Consider the following 22,619-nt stretch of genomic DNA (forward strand, 5'->3'; position numbering starts at 1 on the left):
ACCTTTTGGTAATGCAGAATTTTTTTGTAATTAGTCACCAACTCTCTAAGAATTTAGTATGCAGGGATTCCGTGAAGACTGCGTTACATAACTGGGAAAATTGGCCATGGCTTTGAAAGCAGTTGATTTGTAGAGTGTGCAAACGCTGGCTGCATGATTTCCACTGCAACCCTTGACTTCACTGCAAATCGGAATGAGATTTGGGAGGAGTGTCTATCATTGATCTAAGCATAATACAGAAAATGCTGGCCAATCTCAGCAGGTCTGACGGCACCCGGCCCTGGGTCACTGTCCATGTGGCGTTTACACGTTCTCCCCATGCCTGCATGGATCACGCCCCCACAACCTAAAGATGTGAAGGGTAGGCTAAATTGCCCCAAAACTGGGTTTGGTCACTCCAGTGTGGAGGAGAGTCCATTGTGAGCTGTAAATGCAGTTCGCTAATTTGAAAGAAGTATAGGTAATTCGCTGCATTACCTAGAAGGAATATATGGAGCCTTGGCAGATGAGGAAATAGGAGGTCAAAGGCAGATGTTACCATCTCCTCCACTTGCATGGAAAGGTGCAGTGGGAAGGAGAGAGCGTCGAGGCTGGTAGAAGAGTGGATCGTTGTGTCCCAGAGTGAACGGTCCCTTCGGAATGCTGAAAGAGGAGGGGAAAATGTGTTTGGAGGTGGCATCCTGTTGGCAATGGTGAAGAATGATCTGTTGAATACAGAGGATCGTGGAGTGAAAGGTGAGGACCAAGAGAACCCAATCGTGGTTCTGGGAGGGAGGGGGAAGGGGCGAGAGCAGACATGTGGGAAATGGGCTGGACATGGCTGAGGGAACAGTGACAAGGGCTGGAAGTCTTGGCTGAGAAAAAGGGAGCACTTATCAGAAGTGCGGGTCTGGAAGGTTACACGATCAGAATAAATGAAAAGGAAATGGAAAAACTGGGGGAATGGAATGAAAACCTAGAGTGTTGGGTGTTAGAAAGTGTAGTTGCGGTAACTGTGGGAGTCAGTGGGCTTATAGTGAATGCTTGTTGATAGCCTTCCCCAGAAATGGGAGACAGGACATTGAGGAAAGGAAGAGTTAGCGATGGTCCATGTGAAGGTGAGAAGAGAAGAAGTGATGGCGGTCAGAGGAAGATAAGGGGAAGAAACATCTTGAGGGGCATTAGTACTCGTGGGTGTCTGTTTCGATCTTTAGCCTGTTACACATGCCCATTTGTTCTTGCACGAGTGAGTCATTGCTATTTTTTTTTTAGCTTTCCACAGTCAAGTTGATTTCGTTGGACAGAATGCAAGTTAAATTTTAGTCAAAAATGACAATGTTACTCTCCGATTTGAACGTCTGAATATCCAATGCTTAGCTTAAACCTTTCCAATGCATTTGAACTTGTGTTAAGAGAACCCTTTTCCTGATTTTGCAGGGACTTGACTGATGACGAAGCGTTTATTGATGAACTCAGAGTAACTTTGCACTTCTTTGCGGCTGTTCTAGTCCGTCGAGCTCAGAAGGTGAGAAACACAATTCATAACTATGGAGATAATGAGTAATCAGTGAGTGGCAAAGCTCATAACAGTGAAAACTTGCAATGATACAATACTTCTGCTATACTGAAACATCGCATTGCACCTCACTGGTATATTAGCAAACAGAATTTGACATAATGTATTAGGACACATGACAGAGATTTTAAGCAACATTTTAAAAGTGGCAAAGCCAAAGAGAGGTTTATGGAGGGAATTTGAGAGCTTTAAACCTCAGCAGCTGAAAGTATGACTGGGATTGTTGGTTCAATTAAAATCTGGAATGCACAAAAGGCCAGAATTGGAGGAGCGCAGAGAGTTGTAGAGCTGGAGAAGGCAACTGAGAGCGGGAGGATGGGTGGGTGGGGGAGGGAAGGATGGGTGGATTGGTTGGGGGGGGGGGAGGAGGGGGGAACCTGGTGGCTGGCTGGATAAGGGCTTCAGCAGCAGATAAGCTGAGGCAGGGCAGATACAGATATTGTTCCAGAAGTGAAAGTTGTGGGTACAAGCCCCACTTCAGAGCACTGAGGGAGTTCCATACCATATTGCAGTACAGCACCAAGGTTGAAATTGTAGGAGAGCAGATTGTTTCTAAAGTGTTTTTATTGGATTTTCACATCTTATTTCACAATTCATAAGTTACAAATTACAAAACCGCGCAAAAAAAAAAGGTAAATAGAAAAGATCAACAGAAATCCGCACCTATAGTTACAGACAATTGCGTCCCCTCCCGCTGTGGCCACGCGCACACACACACGCACACACACCCCCGTTTGGATGTCTGATGTCTCCGAGTACAGTAGTTACACCCAGGAGGTTAACCCTGCCCGAACCCAAACTGTTCCAGTACCTCTGAGGTATCCCCATTCAACTATGTCGAAGGTTTTTTCTGTGTTCAGGGAGATGATCACTTTTTTTTATTGTCACGTGTACCAAGGTATAGTGAAAAGTTTTTTTTCTGCGAGCAGCTCAACAGATCATTAAGTACATGAAAAGAAAATACACAACAGGGCAACACAAAGTACACAATGTATATACATAGGCATCGGGTGAAGCATACAGTGTTAATGACGTCAGTCCATAAGAGGATCGTTTAGGAGTCTGGTAACAGCGGGGAAGAAGCTGTTTTTGAGTTTGTTTGTGTGTGTTCTCAGACTTTTGTATCTCCTGCCCGACGGAAGAAGTTGGAAGAGTGAGTAAGCTGGGTGGGAGGGGTCTTGATTATGCTGCCTGCTTTCTCCAGGCAGTGGGAGGTGTAGATAGAGTCAATGGATGGGAGGCAGGTTTGTGCGATGGACTGGACTGTGTTTACTACTCTCTGAAGTTTCTTGTGGTCTTGGACCGAGCAGTTGCCATACCAGGCTGTGATGCAGCCAGATAGGATGCTTTCTATGGTGCATCTGTAAAAGTTTGTAAAAGTTAATGTGGACATGCCGAATTTCCTTAGTTTCCTGAGGAAGTATAGGCGCTGTTGTGCTTTTTTGGTGGTAGCGTCGACATGGGTAGACCTGGACAGATTTTTGGAGATGTGTACCCCTAGGAATTTGAAACTGCTAACCATCTCCACCTCGGCCCTGTTGATGCTAACAGGGGTGTGTACAGTACTTTGCTTCCTGAAACCAATGACCAGCTCTTTAATTTTGCTGGCATTGAGGGAGAGATTGTTGTCGCTGCACCACTCTACTAGGTTCTCTATCTTCCTCCTGTATTCTGACTTGGCGTTATTCGAGATCCAGCCCACTATGGTCATATCATCAGCAAACTTGTGGATGCAGTTGGAACCAAATTTTGCCACGCAGTCGTGTGTGTATAGGGAGTATAGTAGGGGGCTAAGTACACAGTCTTGCGGGGCCCCGGTATTGAGGACTATTGTGGAGGAGGTGTTGTAGTTTATTCTTACTGATTGTGGTCTGTGGGTTAGAAAGTGGAGGATCCAGTTGCAGAGTGAGGAGCCAAGTCCTAGGTTTTGGAGCTTTGATATGAGCTTGGCTGGGATTATGGTGTTGACGTCTGAGCTGTAGTCAATAAATAAGAGTCTGATGTAGGAGTCCTTGTTATCGAGATGCTCTAGGGATGAGTATAGGGCTAGGGAGATGGCGTTTGCTGTGGTCCGGTTGCGGTGGTATCTGAATTGCAGTGGATCAAGGTGTTCTGGGAGTATGGAGGTGATGTGCTTCCTGATCAACCTCTCTAAGCACTTCATTACGACTGAAGTCAGGGTCACCGGGCAGTAGTCATTGAGGCATGTTGCCTGGTTCATCTTTGGCACCGGTATGATGGTGGTCTTCTTGAAGCAGGTGGGGCCCTCTTGAGCGGAGTAGGGACAGGTTAAAGATGTCCATAAACACATCTGCCAGCTGGTCCGCGCAGGCTCTCCGACCAGGGATCCCGTCTGGATCCGTTGCCTTCTGAGGGAAAGCCGATGGAAGCTGTGATGGTGGGTGCGGGTGTGTTATGGGCTGTTGGGGCACTCGACAGCGGATTGTTGGTTTCCTGCTCGAACCGAGCATAGAATTCATTGAGTTCATCGGGGAGGCATGCACTGCTGCTGAAGATACTGCTCGGCTTTGCTTTGTTGCCCACTTTTGATGTTCTCTCCCTGGATGGGGTCACTTTCATGTTCAGCAGGAGCCTGATGTTCATTGTTAGCTGCCTGCCTTTGACAAAGCCCATCTGGTCTTCCGCGTCTACCTCCAGTATGCAACTCTCCAGCGCTTTGCCAGGGCTTTTGCCAGGATCTTTGCATCTACAGTGTGATGGGCCTCTCAGATCTTTGTCCTTTTTAGGTATTGGCGATATTGAGGCTTGTGTCGGTGTTAGTGGCAGGGTGCTCCTCACTAGCGAGTCTGTGAACATCTCTCACAGGTGCGGGACCAGTTCTGGCACAAATCTTTTGTAGAAATCTGCCGGGAATCCATCTGGCCCCGGTACCTTCCCCGCTTGCATGGAGTTGATGCTCTCCATGACTTCTAGTTCTAATGGTGCTTCCCCGTCTATTTTCCCCTAAGACTGGCATGTCCAGTCTGTCAAGGAACTGCTTCATGGGTGGGGTTTGGACGGGTACAGGCCCCAGTGTTGCGCACGGCCTGCCTCTAAATTCGCATCATGTGGAGCATGGTCGGAGACTACGATTGCAGAGTATTCTGGTCCCATTATCCCTGGAAGAACTGCTTTCCCCACCATGAAGTCGATCCTGATGTAGACCTTGTGTACCTGGGAGAAGAAGGGGAACTCCTCCCATGGATTAACATCCATGGGTACACTGCCCCCATGAACGCGCCCAGTTCCTTTGCCATGCTTAACATTTTCCACGATTTGGGGTTTGATTGGCCTGTGTGTGGATCCTGTAAGCAGTTCAAGCCTCTTCCCCATGATGAGTAGGTATGTCTATGTCGGGGATTTTGCGTTGTTCCAAGGAGCGTGCACTTTTACAACGACCAGTGTGCCCCCTCCAGGACACCCCACTAAACATGACACACCATTTCCCTTGGTCCGTAACAGCCCTTGTCGCTGCAAATGATGTCCTCCCATTGAGCAGTTTAGCCAATCCACAGCCCTTCTCCAATAGCACGAATGGTACGTCTGTCCCACCCAGCTCTTTCGTAGCTGCAGTGGTTCGTTCTCCCTCAGGTGAGTCTCTTGGAGGAAGACTATGTCGGCTTTCATATTTTTGAGATGGGCAATGGTTGGGGACTCTGGATCTTTTCACTGGGCCGTTAAGTCCTCTGACGTTCCAGGTGGCTATTCTGATGGGGGATTCTGCCCCCCCCCCCCCCCCCCCCCCCCCCACACCAACCTCCTGTGGGATCAACCATACTTACCTTGTGGATGTGCCCCTGCACTACGGGATTTCCCTTTATTAGGGGGCTCTCCAAGATGTCTGTTTGCAGTGCCTTTGTGTTCCTTGCTGCCATGTTGATCTGTTGTAGCCAGCCTAGCGCCCCACCCTCTCTGTCCCTTGGCTCTGCTTGCATTTCCTTGAGCTAGCTCACCCACCAGTGTGATGGTGCACAAATTCTTTCCGCCGGTGCGGTGAAATATTATTCCCTGCCTTGGAAAGTCACCCAGAGCTTGGCGGGTTACAGCATTGCGGGCAGCACATTGTTCTGAGAAAGGACCGACTTGGCTTTGTTAAATTCCGTCTGCTTGGCCAGGTCTGCCTCAATGTCCTGGTACAGAATCACTCCATAATACAGCACAGAAGAGGCCCATCAGCCATCGAGTCTGTACCGTTGCATGAAAAACACCTGACTTTACTTACCTACCTAATCCCATTTGCCAGCACTTGGCCCATAGCCTTGAATGTTGTAATGAGTCAAGTGCTCATCCAGGTACTTTTTGAAAGGATGTGAGCCAATCCGTCTCTACCACCCTCCCAGGCAGTGCATTCCAGACTGTCACCACCCTCTGGGTAAAAAGGCTTTTGCTCAAATTCCCCCTAAACCTCCTAACCCTTACCTTGAACTTGTCCCCTCGAAACTGACCTTTCAAGTAAGGGGAGCAGATGCTCCCTGTCCACCTTGTCCATGCCGTCATAATCTTGTACAGCTCAATCAGGTCAACCCTTGATCTTCTCTGATCCAGCGAAAACAACCCAAGCCTATCCAACCTCTCTTCATAACTTAAATGTTTCATCCCAGGCAATATTCTGGTGAATCTCTTCTGCACCCCCTCCAGCGCAATCGCATCCTTCCTATAATGTGGGGACCAGAATTGCACACAGTACTCCAGCTGGCGCCTCACCAAAGTTCTATACAACTCCCATCATGACCTCCCTGCTATTGTAATCTATGTCTCGATAGATAAAGGCAGGTGCCCCATATGTCTTTTTCACCACCCTATTAACCTGCCCTTCTGCCTTCAGAGATCTATGGACAAATACCCCAAGGTCTCTTTGTTCATCGGAACTTCCCAGTGTCAGGCCATTCATTCAGTACTTCCTTGTCAAATTGCCCCAACCAATGTGTATCACCTCGCACCTTTCAGGGTTAAATTCCATCAGCCACTTTTCTGCCCATCTAACCATCCTGTCTACAGCTTCCTGTAACTCAAGACAGTCAACCTCACTGTTAACCAGCAAGCCAATCTTTGTGCCATCTGCAAACTTGCTGATCTTACCCCCATCATAGTCATTTATATAAATGACAAACAATAGGTATACTCAGATCAAGTGTGCATCTGCTGGGAGCCTAGCTGCAGTGAGATGTGGGTCCTAGGTGTGACCCACAGGTTGTGGCAACCTGTCCGGAGGCAGGATGGATGGGAACAGGGGCACAGTAGGCAGGTAGTGCTTGGAGACAGCTGGTGGTTCTGTGGAGTGGGCTAGTGACACACTACAGTGACTCCATAGTTCTAAAATGTATCTTAGCTGAACACGGCTGGTGGGTGATTTCATTGCTACCTCTGTGCATATCTTAACTCTTCTAAATCCTTAATATTGGGCCATAACTTCCTTGGCCTACTCGGCATCAGGGAATGGGTGCAATTCCGGCCTTCGGTGACTTTCGGTCTGGAGTTTGCACATTCTCCCCGTGGCCGCATGGGTTTCCTCCCACAGTCCAAAGATGTGCAGGTTAGGTGGACTGACTGTGATCAATTTCCCCTTCGTGTCCAAAAATGTGCGGTTTATGTGGCATTATGGGGATAGGGCGGAGGAGTGGGCTCAGGTTGGGGTGCTCTTTCAGAGGATCGGTGCAGACCGAGTGAGCCAAATGGTCTTCTGCACTAGGGATTCTATGAAAAATAATTTGAGGAAATAATAACTTTGGTCTGAAAACTGTTGGCAAATCTTTGTGGATACATTGAGGTTGAGTCTTTGAGATCCTTCCAGGCTATCAGCGGTTATGCTGTAGGATACTAAATGGCCAATCTTTAGGACTAAATGGGCAACTTCTAAAACTACATTTTATTATGTTAATCATGCCCATACTGTGAATTAGTGGCAGCTATGGCAGAGGTACAGCATTGAAGATGGTTTTATCTCAGTAAAGCGCTGATGACTAAACAGTACTCTCAAATGGCATGACCTTCGTACAGCTGGCGACATTTACATTTTTCTGGTTCTAAGCGATCTCATTGGAACAATAACTTCTTCCTCTTGTCCCATAAATGCACTCAGCCAGCTGCACAGAGCTTGAAAGAATATCTTTAGTAGGGGCTGGTTTAGCACAGGGCTAAATCGCTGGCTTTTAAAGCAGACCAAGGCAGGCCAGCAGCACGGTTCAATTCCTGTATCAGCCTCCCCGAACAGGCGCCAGAATGTGGTGACTAGGGGCTTTTCACAGTAACTTCATTTGAAGTCTACTTGTGACAATAAGCGATTTTCATTTTCATTATCTGTAGAACCCTTTCTAAATCTATCGGGAAGATTGAAGTCATTTGTCTTCGGACCCGGTCACAAACTCTTGTTCCCTTGTCACCAGCCCTTTTTCCTAGCGACTGTGTGTGGCTGAATTGGCAACCTCGTCCTATAATGAACTATTGACCGCACACCCACACCATCAATAAGACTTATTTTTCTACGTCTGTAACATTATCCATCTCTTCCCTTGCCTCAGCTCCCCTGAATTTGCTACTTCTGGACTCGATTATTTATTGCTTCCTTGGCCACTCTCCCATTTTCTGCCCTCCGTAAACTTGAGATCATCCAAAACTGTTGCCCATGTCCTAACATGAGTCAGGTCTCATACATCCTGCACTTGCTGATTTACATTAGTTCACAGCTAAGCAAAGACTAGATTTTAAAATTCTCATCCTTGTTTAAAATCCCTCCATGGCTTCTTCCCTCCATATCCATATTGGGGCAGCACGGTAGCATAGTGGTTAGCATCAATGCTTCACAGCTCCAGGGTCCCAGGTTCGATTCCCGGCTGGGTCACTGTCTGTGTGGAGTCTGCACGTCCTCCCCGTGTGTGCGTGGGTTTCCTCCGGGTGCTCCGGTTTCCTCCCACAGTCCAAAGATGTGCAGGTTAGGTGGATTGGCCATGCTAAATTGCCCGTAGTATCCTAAAAAGTAAGGTTCAGGGGGAGTTGTTGGGTTACGGGTATAGGGTGGATACGTGAGGTTGAGTGGGGTGATCATTGCTCGGCACAACATCGAGGGCCGAAGGGCCTGTTCTGTGCTGTACTGTTCTAAATTCTAAATTCTAAATCTCTATAATCTCCTTTAAGCCAGTAGCTGGCTAAGATGTATTTTACTCCTTTAATTCTGGTCTCTTGAGCATTCCTAATTTTAATTGCTGTCTGTTTGGTGACCATACTTTAATCTGCCAAGCCCTAAACTCTGGAATTCGCTGCAAAAACATCTCTACCTCTCTTCCTCCATTTAAGGTACTCTATTACCTCATAACCAAGCTTTTGGTAATCTACCCTATATCTCCTTCTACAGCTTGGTGTCAGAAGTGTTATTTTGTTACATTCCTGTGAAGTACCTTGGGCAGCTCACCATGTTAAACACTTGATCTAAACTCTTCTTGTATTCATTCTCTCGTGTACTTGCAGACTCTTGTGCATAATAATTTTCTCACTTTGCATGTAGATGCTTTTATCTGCACTAATGTGCTTTCACTCTACCTGCAGGTACCTGCTTCTACGTTAATACTCTCTCTCTCTATCTTTGCTAATGCTTGGCTCTACATTAATATCCTCTTTACCTTTGTAAACACCTGTCTCTGCATTAATATACTTTGTCGTACCTACAAACCTCTGGCTCTACATTAATCTTTACTCTGCATCTTCAGAATTCCTATATCTGTAGAAATTCTTTTACCGTACCTACAGACTTCTTTTCACTTCACTGTACTTTGACACCCATGTATCTGCAGTACACTTGGACTGTACTTGTTTTATTGTCTCACTTGGAGGAAGAACTGAGGGTGAGAATGGCACGGAATCTACTCTCGCTGGCACCTCAATAGCCATCGCCAAGGGAGGCTTGGTAGCACCACTATGGACTGAACTAGCCGAGTCCTAAGAGACGTAGCTGCTAAAGTGGGTCTGCAGCAGGTGGTGAGGGAACCAACAAGATGAAAAAACATACTTGACCTTACCAGCATGCCTGCCAGAAATGCATCAGTCCATGACAATATCAATCGGAGTGACCACCGCGCAGTCCTTGAGCAAAGTCCCTTCTGCACATTGAGGATCTTCTCCATCATGTTGTGTGGATCTACCACTGTGCTAAATGGGATAGATTTCAAACAGATCTAGCAACTCAAAACTGTGCAACCATGGGCAGCAGAGGAGAGCTTCTGATTGGCTGTTCCGGGGAGATTTGCATATGTGCAGTGCGGTCAGCGTAAGTTGAAGGTGCGCCTGCACAAGTGACCAGAGGAGTTCGACGGAAGGCAAGCATCCAGCAGAGGGCAGCAGAGCAGAGCTTCTGATTGGCTGTTCCGGGGAGATTTGCATACGTGCAGTGCGGTCAGCGTAGGTTGAAGGTGGTTTGTGAAGGGGCTGTTCTCGAGTGACAGCTTTACCCGAAACACTACTTACGTAGTGTCTCCCACCCATCCTCCTCCTCTAAACAAAAAAAAAAAGTTCTGTCCGTTGGATTGCTAAACAAACAAGTTTTTTATTTTTATTTTTCAGTAGTTGGGAAGTTAGTTCAGTGGGAATGGAGGCTCGGGCAGTTGAATGTTCCTCCTGCAGAATGTGGGAGGAAAGGGTCACCTCTAGTGTCCCTGCTGACTACATCTGTGGGAAGTGCACCCAACTCCAGCTCCTCGAGAGCCGCGTTAGGGACCTGGAGCTGGATGAACTTCGGATCATTCGGGAGGCGGAGGAGGTTATTGAGAGGATTTATAGGGAGGTAGTCACACCTCGGGTAAAAGAAGGTAGATGGGTTACCATCAGGGGAGGGAGAGGGAACCGGCAGGCAGTGCAGGGATCCCCTGTGGTCGTTCCCCTCTATAACAAGTATACCGTTTTGGATACTGTTGCGGGGGACGACTTACCAGGGGTAAGCAATAGGGCACAGGTCTCTGGCACAGAGTCTGTCCCTGTTGCTCAGAAGGGAAGGGAGAAGAGGAACAGAGCACTTGTCATTGGGGACTCCATAGTTAGAGGAACAGACAGGAGGTTCTGTGGGAACGAAAGAGACTCGTGGTTGGTGTGTTGCCTCCCAGGTGCCAGGGTTCGTTATGTCTCTGATCGTGTTTTTGGGATCCTTAAGGGAGAGGGGGAGCAGCCCCAAGTCGTGGTCCACATAGGTACGAACGACATAGGTAGGAAGAGAGATGGGGATTTGAGACAGAAATTCAGGGAGCTAGGGTGGAAGCTGAGAGCTAGAACAAACAGAGTTGTTATCTCTGGGTTGTCACCCGTGCCACGTGCTAGCGAAGTGAGAAATAAGGAGAGAGAGGAGTTGAACACGTGGCTACAGGGATGGTGCAGGAGGGAGGGTTTTGGTTTCCTGGATAATTGGGGCTCATTCTGGGGTAGGTGGGACCTCTACAAACAGGATGGTCTTCACCTGAACCAGAGGGGTACCGATATCCTGGGGGGGAGATTTGCTAGTGCTCTTCGGGGGGGTTTAAACTAATTCAGCAGGGGGATGGGAACCTAAATTGTAGTCCCAGTGTACAGGATGTTGAGAGTAGTGAGGTCAGGGATAGGGTTAAAAATTCGAAAGAGGGCACCGGCAAGCAAGACGCTGGTTTGAAGTGTGTCTACTTCAACGCCAGGAGCATCCGGAATAAGGTGGGTGAGCTTGCAGCATGGGTTGGTACCTGGGATCTCGATGTTGTGGCGATTTCGGAGACATGGGTAGAGCAGGGACAGGAATGGTTGTTGCAGGTTCCAGGATTTAGATGTTTCTGTAAGAACAGAGAAGATGGTAAAAGAGGGGGGGGGGTGTGGCATTGTTAATCAAGGAAAGTATTACGGCGGTAGAAAGGACGTTTGAGGACTCGTCTACTGAGGTAGTATGGGCCGAGGTTAGGAACAGGAGAGGAGAGGTCACCCTGTTGGGAGTTGTCTACAGACCTCCGAATAGTTCCAGAGATGTAGAGGAAAGGATTGCAAAGATGATTCTCGACAGGAGCGAGAGTAACAGGGTAGTTGTTATGGGGGACTTTAACTTTCCAAATATTGACTGGAAATACTATAGTTCGAGTACTATAGATGGGTCAGTTTTTGTACAGTGTGTGCAGGAGGGTTTTCTGACACAGTATGTAGAAAGGCCAACAAGGGGCGAGGCCACATTGGATTTGGTACTGGGTAATGAACCCGGCCAGGTGTTAGATTTAGATGTAGGTGAGCACTTTGGTGATAGTGATCACAATTCGGTTATGTTTACTTTAGCAATGGGCAGGGATAGGTATATACCACAAGGCAAGAATTGTAGCTGGGGGAAAGGCAATTATGATGCTATTCGGCAAGATTTAGGATGTATAGGATGGGGAAGGAAACTGCAGGGGATGGGTACAATCGAAATGTGGAGCTTTTTCAAGGAACAGCTACTGCGTGTCCTTGATAAGTATGTACCTGTCAGGCAGGGAGGAAGTTGTCGAGCAAGGGAACCGTGGTTTACTAAGGAAGTTGAAGCACTTGTCAAGAGGAAGAAGAAGGCTTATGTTAGGATGAGACATGAAGGCTCAGTTAGGGCACTTGAGAGTTACAAGTTAGCCAGGAAGGACCTAAAGAGAGAGTTAAGAAGAGCGAGGTGAGGACACGAAAAGTCGTTGGTGGATAGGATCAAGGAAAACCCTAAGGCTTTCTATAGGTATATCAGGAACAAAAGAATGACTAGAGTAAGATTAGGGCCAATCAAGGATAGTAGTGGAAAGTTGTGTGTGGAATCAGAGGAGATAGGGGAAGCGTTAAATGGATATTTTTCGTCAGTGTTTACACTGGAGAAAGACAATGTTGTCGAGGAGAACACTCCGGTTCAGTCGACCAGGCTAAATGGAATTGAGGTTCAAAGGGAGGAGGTGTTAGCAATTTTGAAAAATGTCAAAATAGATAAGTCCCCTGGGCCAGATGGGATTTATCCTAGGATTCTCTGGGAAGGCAGGGAGGAGATTGCAGAGCCTTTGTCCTTGATCTTTATGTCGTCTTTGTCGATAGGAATAGTGCCGAAGACTGGAGGATAGCAAATGTTGTCCCCTTGTTCAAGAAGGGGAGTAGAGACATCCCTGGTAATTATAGACCTGTGAGCCTTACTTCGGTTGTGGGTAAAATGTTGGAAAAGGTTATAAGAGATAGGGTTTATAATCATCTTGAAAAGAACAAGTTGATTAGCGATAGTCAACACGATTTTGTGAAGGGTAGGTCATGCCTCACAAACCTTATTGAGTTTTTTGAGAAGGTGACCAAACAGGTGGATCAGGGTAAAGCGGTTGATGTGGTGTATTTGGATTCCAGTAAGGTGTTTGATAAGGTTCCCCACGGTAGGCTATTGCAGAAAATAAGGAAGTATGGGATTGAAGGTGATTTAGCGGTTTGGATCAGTAATTGGCTAGCTGAAAGAAGACAGAGGGTGGTGGTTGATGGCAAATGTTCATCCTGGAGTTCAGTTACTAGTGGTGTACCGCAAGGATCTGTTTTGGGGCCACTGCTGTTTGTCATTTTTATAAATGACCTGGAAGAGTGTGTAGAAGGATGGGTTAGTAAATTTGCAGATGACACTAAGGTCGGTGGAGTTGTGGATAGTGCTGAAGGATGTTATAGGTTAGAGGGACATAGATAAGCTGCAGAGTTGGGCTGAGAGGTGGCAGATGGAGTTTAATGCGGAAAAGTGTGAGGTGGTTCACTTTGGAAGGAGTAACAGGAATGCAGAGTACTGGGCTAATGGCAAGATTCTTGGTAGTGTAGATGAACAGAGAGATCTCGGCATCCAGGTACATACATCCCTGAAAGTTGCCACCCAGGTTAATAGGGCTGTTAAGAAGACATATGGTGTGCTAGCCTTTATCAGCAGGGGGATTGAGTTTCGGAGCCACGAGGTCATGCTGCAGCTGTCCATAACTCTGGTGCGGCCGCACCTGGAGTACTGCGTGCAGTTCTGGTCACCACATTATAGGAAGGATGTGGAAGCTTTGGAAAGGGTTCAGAGGAGATTTACTAGGATGTTGCCTGGTATGGAGGGAAGGTCCTACAAGGAAAGGCTCAGGGACTTGAGGTTGTTTTCATTAGAGAGGAGAAGGCTGAGAGGTGACTTAATAGAGACATATAAGATAGTCAGAGGGTTAGATAGGGTGGACAGTGAGAGTCTTTTTCATCGGATGGTGATGACCAACACAAGGGGACATAGCTTTAAATTGAGGGGTGGTAGATATAGGACAGATGTCAGAGGCAGTTTCTTTACTCAGAGAGTAGTAGGGGTGTGGAACGCCCTGCCTGCAACAGTAGTAGACTCGCCCACTTTAAGGGCATTTAAGTGGTCACTGGATAGACATATGGATGAAAATGGAATAGTGTAGGTCAGATAGGCTTCAGATGGTTTCACAGGTCGGCGCAACATCGAGGGCCGAAGGGCCCATACTGCGCTGTAGTGTTCTATGTTCTATGGTGGTGCAGTGGTTAGCACTGCTGCCACATGGAGACGAGGACTCGGGTTCAATCCTGGCCCCGGGTCACTGGCTGTGTGGAGTTTGCACGTTCTCCCCGTGTCTGCGTGGTTTTCACCCCCACAACCCAAAGATGTGCAGGGTAGGTGGATTGGCCATGCTAAACTGCCCATTAATTGGAAAATAAATAATTCGGTACTCTAAATTTATTTTTAAAAATTACAATCCCTACAGCAGAGGCCATCCGGCCCATCGAGTCTGCACCGACCCTCTGAAAGAGTACTTCACCCAAGCTCACTCCACCGCCCTATCTCTTTAACCCAACCTACACATCTTTTTGGACACTAAGGGGCAATTGATCATGGCCAATGCACCAATGTGCACATCTTTGGACTGTGGGAGGAAACCGGAGCACCCGGAGGAAACCCACGCAGAAAATGTGCAAACTCCATACAGGCACTGACCCAAGGCTGGAATAGAGCCTGGGCCCCAGAAGCTGTGAGGCATCAGTTTTAACCACTGTTACCTGCTGTGTTCTTGACTGAAATCATTTCTCAATATTCCTTCAATTTCAACCAAATACCTTTTACTTATACAAACTACATTTCCCACGTTCTGCTTGTGACTTGTGAGGGGGGCCCAAAGCACGAACACAGACTGACACTGTGTTCTCTGTTGTGTCATACTGATGTTTTTCACTGAACTGTTTTCACTGAACAGGTTTCGTAGGACCAATCCATCTTTAATCTTCTCTTCATTAAAAATTCTGTATATCCTGTAGTGGCGTGTGGGGCCATTCTGTACTTCAGCAGAAAATTAACCAATTACTGCTTAACACTGAGTTTTGAACATGTTACTCCATTTGATGTTGGTTGATAAAGAGGAGTGATAGTATGTTTGATACCATTTTGCTTCATGAATGCTTGGAATGGAGCAGAATTAAATTGAGGGTCGTTATCGGAGACGGCTGCTTCTGGTAATCCATAATAAGCAAAAATACATTGTGGCTTGTCTGTTATCCATTCACTATTGGTATTTTGAGCCATGAGATTTACTTCAGTCCACTTCGTGACTTTCGATAAGTGCCAAGAAATTGTAATTTTTCTTCTCACTACACAAGCTCTTTGAAATGGTTCAACAGCGTGGCTGGAAAGGAGTTTTAAGTAGCTTGCTTCCACAATTTTGGTAGGTAGTACATTTACTGATCAATAATTCTCGATCACTATCTAGAACAGGTTAATAAGCAAATTCTCTTGCTGTGGATTTTATACTGGCTATATTCTTGTGCGTTTAGTATGAGTTCTGCCAGAATTCTATCTCTCTCTCAGAACTAGATCCCATCAATCCGTGACCCCACATAATCTAGCCCTGCTCATGTGACAACTGATTACATTGATTTTTGTGACAGTTTCTGTTCCGAGAATTTGACCTGTGTACAAACAATTTTAAGCAAAAATTAAAATTATTGTCTGCGCACTGGTCACATTCTGTCCATCCATTCAATGTCTATTCATTGCCTCTTTTCAACATTGAATCCTTGGGAGTTCCAGCTGCAATTTCAGATGCAGCGATTGGACAGTCATAGAATCATAGAATCTACAGTGCAGGAAGTCATTCAGCCCAACGAGTCTACACCGGCTCTTGGAAAGAGCACCATATCCAAGCCCACGCCTCAACCCTAACCCCATAACCCAGTAACCCCACCCAACGCTAAGGGCAATTTTGGACACTTAAGGGCAATTTAGCATGGCCAGACCACCGAACCTGCACATCTTTGGACTGTGGGAGGAAACCGGAGCACCTGGAGGAAACCAACGCAGACACTGGGAGAGCGTGCAGACTCCGCAAAGACAGTGACCCTAGCCAGGAATTGAACCTAGGACCCTGGAACTGTGAAGCATTTGTGCTAACCACTGTGCTACCGTGCTGCCCCTCATCCACTCCTCCACTATTCCTATTGTGAAGATTGCACCCTACTTTGAGTCCTCATAATAATAATCTTTATTATTGTCACAAGTAGGCTTACTTTAACACTGCAATGAAGCCATTGTGAAAATCCCCTAATCGGCACACTCCGGCGCCTGTTCGGGTAACAGAGGGAGAATTCAGAATGTCCAATTCACCTAACAAGCATGTCTTTCGGGTCTTGTGGGAGGAAACCGGAGCACCTGGAGGAAACCCACGCAGACACTGGGAGAACGTGCAGACACTGCACAGGCAGTGACCCAAGCTGGGAATCTAACCCGGGACCCTGGTGCTGTGAAGTAACAGTGCTAACCACTGTGCTACCATGCCGCCTCATGAAGCAAACACAGCAATGTATCAGCTATAGTATTCTCTTTCGAGCCTGCGATATTCAATGGTGTTGTCGTACTGTGGGAGAAATCATGTCCTCCATTATATCCTTGACACCACTGTCAGTATTGTGGACATTGGTACCCTGCGTGAGGTTTATATCCCCAAAAAACTAGTTAACTTTTTGATTCTAAAGATGATTTCAAGCACTTTCCTTTCGATCTGCACATGGCTATATTCACTCTTGGTAAGTGTATGTGATGCATATGCTGTGAGCTTCTCTTGACCATCCTTCTTGACATGACCAATCGTTGCTCCAGCTCCATAGCTTGAAGCATCACGTGCTCGTTTCAGGTTGCGGCTTGGGTCAAAATAAGCAAGTAGTGCATCACTAGTCAAGCTCCTCTTGTATGCTGTGCTTGAGACCATTCCAATTTCACGTTTTTTGTCAACAACGCATGGTGGGACCAATGCCATTGCAAGCTCAGGCAGATATTGCAAGTAGTATTGAACCAGAGGAAGCCCTTTTTCATTGATTATTAAATCCCAAATCCCAAACAGCTGTGTAGTCCATGGTACACTACTTTAAATTTCATGAAGACATATTTGCTGCATTTCAACTTCACATTGTGATCATTTAGCCTTTTTGGCACTTACCAACTCTTGAAGATTCCCTTCCTCTGTTGCGGTGCAATCAATGCATCAGCTTGGTTGCACAGTATGAGTGCACACGATGATGCCACAATCTTGAACCACGAATACTTGGTTAAAACATGACACAAGTAAATCCTTTCTTTTACAAGCCTGGAATAATAATAATCTTTATTAGCACCACAATTGGCTTACATTAACACTGCAATGAAGTTACTGTGAAAATTCCCTAGTCGCCACAATATGGTGCCTGTTCGGGTACACTGAAGGAGAATTCAGAATGTCTAATTCACCTAACAGGCGTGTCTTTCGGGACTTGTGGGAGGAAACCGGAGCAACCGGATGAAACTCGCGCAGTCTCCCAAACAGCTGTGAAAAGCGGAACTGATTATTGGTGTAAAGTCCTGATTACAATATGAATTTAATAAGTTGTATAAAAGTATTGCAGTTTTGTGAACCTAATTTAATAAGCTATTTAATCCTTTTTCAATTTTATTTCTATTTTCATTAGATTGATTTTCCAGTCCTTGTAAACCAGAAATTGTTAAAAGCGGCAATGAAGCATATTGAAGTCATATCAAAAGCAAGGCAAAAAGGTATTGAAAGTACATCTAGGTCTGAAAACTTATTCTCGTCAAGAAAAGTACAGGGTTTGTAATTCCTTGTAAAACCATGTACTATATGAATCGAGACTACATCAATAAAATAGTTGTTAGTTGTTACTTATTGGGGTTGTTGGTTAACCAATTTCTGCTCCTCTTGTACTGTACTCCATTGCTGTTAACTATTTTTGTTCTTCAAGTTTGAGAAATTGGTATTGTCACCAGTTGTTACAACACCCTAGGCTAGGGCACGGTCAATTCCAGCCCCACTTAACCCGAAGTTGCAACACAATTGAATTATCCAATAATTCTTAGAAAAATACCGTGGCTGCCCAATAATTACAGTCACCAGGTTTGTAAGTTTAAACACAACTACAATTAATCTATCACAAGAACTGGAATGAAATGCAGAAAATACAGCTAGTTAACTATCAATTAATTCTTAATCCCCTACTTTAACTTGCCCCCACTCTTATATTCATATATATATTTCTAAAATATACACACATGAAAGACGAGCACAGAGGGGGGAGAGGGGTGCAAAATAATAAGTATGAAAGTCAAAAGATAAGAGTCTTTGTTTCAGATGGCTGTTTCTAGACCTTTGCTTCTATCCAGGCTTTCAGTTCAAGGTTTTCACTGCAGATTCATTCTGGTTTCTGCAGGTTCAGAAATGCATCAACTCAGTCTTTCTGGAGAGAGCAAGTCCTTATCCCTGTGCTTCCAGGAGTCAAACTCCTTGGGTCTCTGAAAATCATTTCATTCAGGCAGGATCACCACCTGATACTGGGGAAAATACAACCTTTTGGCCAATTCATTGGCCAACCAATCGATCCGAGTCCCACTCCATCTCTTGGGTGCCGAAAGATCTTGAGTACTCCTGTTCGAACACTAGCAGCACATATACTATGTTGCAACTTCTTGAATTCCGCATTCTCTCTGCTGCTTGACTTAAATATACATGTCCATTAAGCATCCATGGATCAAAAAGAATAATGGCAAAAATAAAGAAAGGGGAAACAAGTGAATCAACTGGAAAGGACCCTTTCACAGTGTATCTGCAATGCTTTGCAGACTGATCTAATTCCTGGGTTGAGTGAATGGTTGTAATCTTGCAATTGAATTATAGAGATAATCCTGTTGATCCACACCTGTCACATGATGAGCCTATGAGTACATTATCTTTGTTACATATACCTTATAGCTTTGTTACATAGTGTTGAAGAATGGGGTCCTGTGCTTTCCATATCATAAAAGAGCTCACGTTTCGCAGCTCTGGCAAAGTGCCTCATCCCCAACTTCAGAACTTCTTTATTAACTGTTCTCATGCTTCCATTTCTTTACCCAGTTGCCCTGTGACATATCTAACTGAGGACACCAGGTAATAATAATAATTGCTTATTGTCACAAGTAGGCTTCAATGAAGTTACTGTGAAAAGCCCCTAGTCGCCACATTCTGGTGTCTGTTCAGGGAGGCTGGAACGGGAATTGAACCCGCACTGCTGGCCTTGTTCCGCATTACAAGCCCCTTGTGCTAAACCAGGTTAATACTGAATTAATGTTACAATCCCGTTTGAGGAACTAGAAACCAAAATAACCATATTTACTGAATGACCCCTAAATGATGAACTTGCCAACTTACCAAGATTTCACTTTTTGTAGCTTTTACTTTTACGCAAGTCGGAACCAACATAAATTAACGAATGAAACTGCAAACATCAGAACATAAGAACTCGGAGCAGGAGTAGGCCACCTAGCCCCTCGAGCCTGCTCCACCATTCAATGAGATCATGGCTGATCGTTTGTGGACTCAGCTCCACTTTCCGGCCCGAACACCATAACCCTTAATCCCTTTATTCTTCAAAAAACTATCTATCTTTACCTTAAAAACATTTAACGAAGGAGCCTCAACTGCTTCACTGGGCAAGGAATTCCATAGATTCACAACCCTTTTGGGTGAAGAAGTTCCTCCTAAACTCAGTCCTAAATCTACTTCCCCTTATTTTGAGGCTATGCCCCCTAGTTCTGCTTTCACCCGCCAGTGGAAACAACCTGCCCGCATCTATCCTATCTATTCCCTTCATAATTTTATATGCTTTTGTAAGATTCCCTCTCATCCTTCTAAATTCCAACGAATACAGTCCCAGTCTACTCAACCTCTCCTCGTAATCCAACCCCTTCAGATCTGGGATTAACCTAGTGAATCTCCTCTGCACACCCTCCAGTGCCAGTATGTCCTTTCTCAAGTAGGGAGACCAAAACTGAACACAATACTCCAGGTGTGGCCTCACAACACCTTATACAATTGCAACATAACCTCCCTAGTCTTAAACTCCATCCCTCTAGCAATGAAGGACAAAAATTCCATTTGCCTTCTTAATCACCTGTTGCACCTGTAAACCAATGTTTTGCAACTCATGCACTAGCACATCCAGGTCTCTTCATTTTAAATAGTTGATACAACAAGGATACATCTTGCACAACCACCAGCACCGCAGCACTTCCTGCAGACATGCGGTACCCCGTGCAGTTCTAATGTTCTCTAATCGCTTTTGATAGTACTTGAAACTATGATGTTGTTGCCATTACAGAGACCTGGTTGAGGGAAGGACAAGGTTGGCAGCTAAATGTTCCAGGATTTAGATGTTTCAGGCGGGATAGAGGGGGATGTAAAAGGGGCGGAGGAGTTGTTCTACTGGTTGGGGAGAATATCACAGCTGTAATGCGGGAGGACACCTTTAGAGGGCAGGAGGACACCTCAGAGGGCAGCGAGGCTATGGCTAGAGATCCGGAATAAGAAGGGTGCAGTCACAATGTTGGGGGTTCCAACAGGCCTTCCAACAGCCAGCAGAAGATATAGGAGCAGATGGGTAGACAGATTTTGAAAATGAGTAAAAGCAACAGGGTTGTTGTGATGGGAGACTTTTAACTTCCCCAAACTTGACTGGAACTGACTTAGTGCTAGGGGCTTGGATGGGGCAGTTTGTAAGGAGCATCCAGGAGGGCTTCTTAATACAATAGTAGATAGTCCAACTAGGAAAGGGACTATACTGGACCTGGTATTGGGGAATGAGCCCGGCCAGGTGGTAGAAGTTTCAGTAGGGGAGCATTTTGGGAACAGTGACCACAATTCAATAAGTTTTAAAGTGCTGGTGGACAAGGATAAGAGTGGTCCTAGGGTGAATGTGCTAAGTTGGGGGAAGGCTAATTATAAGGGGTTATTGGGTTATGGGGACAGGGTGGGGGGGGTGTGTGTTTGGGTAGAGTTTTCCTTCCAAGAGCCAGTGCAGACTCGATGGGCCGAAAGGCCTCCTTCTGCACTGTAAATTCTATGATAACAGTATTAGACAGGAACTGAAGAACCTAGATTGGGGGCGGATGTTTGAGGGTAAATCACCATCTGACATGTGGGAGGCTTTCAAATGTCAGTTGAAAGGAATTCAGGACCGGCATGTTCCTGTGCGGAAGAGGGATAAATACGGCAAATTTCGGGAACCTTGGATAACGAGAGATAGTATAGGCCTCGTCAAAACGAAAAAGGAGGCATTTGTCAGGGCTCGAAGGCTGGGAACTGATGAAACCTGTGTGGAATATAAGGAAAATAGGAAGGAACTTAAGCAAGGAGTCAGGAGGGCGAAAAGGGGTCACGAAAAGTTGTTGGCAAATAAGGTTAAGGAAAATCCCAAGGCTTTTTGCATGTACATAAAAAGTAAGAGGGTAGCCAGGGAAAGGGTAGCCCACTGAAGGACAAGCGAGGGAATCTATGTGTGGAGCCAGAGGAAATGGGCGAGGTACTAAATGTATACTTTGCATCAGTATTCACCAAAGAGAAGGAATTGGTGGATGTTGAGTCTGGAGAAGGGTGTTTAGATAGCCTGGGTCACATTGAGATCCAAAAAGATGAGGTGTTGGGCGCCTTGAAAAAATAGTTAAGGTGTATATGCCCCCAGGGCCTGATGGGATCTACCCCAGAATACTGAAGGCGGCAAGAGAGGAAATTGCTGAGGTCTTGACCGAAATCTTTGGATCCTCACCGTCTTCAGTTGCTGTCCCGGAGGACTGTAGAATAGCCAATGTTGCTCCTTTGTTTAAGAAGGGTAGCAAGGATAATCCAGGGAACTACAGGCTGGTGAGCCTTATGTTAGTGGTGGGGAAATTACTGGAGAGAATTCTTCGATACAGGATCTACTCCCATTTCGAAGCAAATGGACGTATTAGCGAGAGGCAGCACGGTTTTGTGAAGGGGCGGTCGCGTCTCACTAACTTGATAGTTTTTCGAGGAGGTCGCAAAGATGATTGGTGCAGGTAGGGCAGTCTATATGTTGTCTATATGGACTTCAGTAAGGCCTTTGACAAGGTCCCTCATGACAGACTGGTACAAAAGGTGAAGTCACACAGGATCGGCGTGAGCTGGCAAGATGGATACAGAACTGGCTAGGTCCTAGAAGGCAAAGAGTAGCAATGGAAAGGTGCTTTTCTGATTGAAGGGCTGCGACTAGTGGTGTTCTGCAGGGATCAGTGCTGGGATCTTTGCTGTTCGTAGTATATATAAATGATTTGGAGGAAAATGTAACTGGCCTGATTAGTAAGTTTGCAGACGACACAAAGTTTGGTGGAATTGCGGATAGTAATGAGGACTGTCAGAGGATACAGCAGGAGTTAGATGGTTTGGAGACTTGGGAAGAGAGATGGCAGATGGAGTTTAATGAAGACAAATGTGAGGTAATGCATTTTGGAAGGTCTAATGCAAGTAGGCAATATACAGTGAATGGTAGAACCCTCAAGAGTATTGACAGAGAGATCTAGGTGTACGGGTCCACAGGTCACTGAAAGGGGCAACACAGGTGGAGAAGGTAGTCAAGAAGGCATACGGCATGCTTGCCTTCATTGGCCGGGGCATTGAGTATAAAAATTGGCAAGTCATGTTGCAGCTGTATAGAACCTTAGTTCGGCCACACATGGAGTATAGTGTTCAATTCTGGTCGCCACACTACCAGAGGATGTGGAGGCTTTAGAGAGGGTGCAGAAGGGATTTACCAGGATGTT

General features: G+C 45.9%; 1 protein-coding gene across 6 annotated transcripts in view; it reads left to right on the top strand.

Annotated features, from left to right (window-relative positions):
• Nucleotides 1-22,619, top strand: part of snx14 (sorting nexin 14) — a 202,198-nt gene that overhangs the window by 46,838 nt on the left and 132,741 nt on the right. For all 6 annotated transcript variants that reach the window (XM_038802712.1, XM_038802722.1, XM_038802742.1 and 3 more), the window contains exons 6-7: nucleotides 1,417-1,504; nucleotides 17,483-17,567. In XM_038802712.1, the coding sequence (XP_038658640.1) occupies nucleotides 1,417-1,504; nucleotides 17,483-17,567 (173 nt within the window). The remainder of the gene's footprint in view (nucleotides 1-1,416; nucleotides 1,505-17,482; nucleotides 17,568-22,619) is intronic.

This window comes from Scyliorhinus canicula, chromosome 1, assembly GCF_902713615.1.
Source record: "Scyliorhinus canicula chromosome 1, sScyCan1.1, whole genome shotgun sequence".
NCBI lineage: Eukaryota > Metazoa > Chordata > Chondrichthyes > Carcharhiniformes > Scyliorhinidae > Scyliorhinus > Scyliorhinus canicula.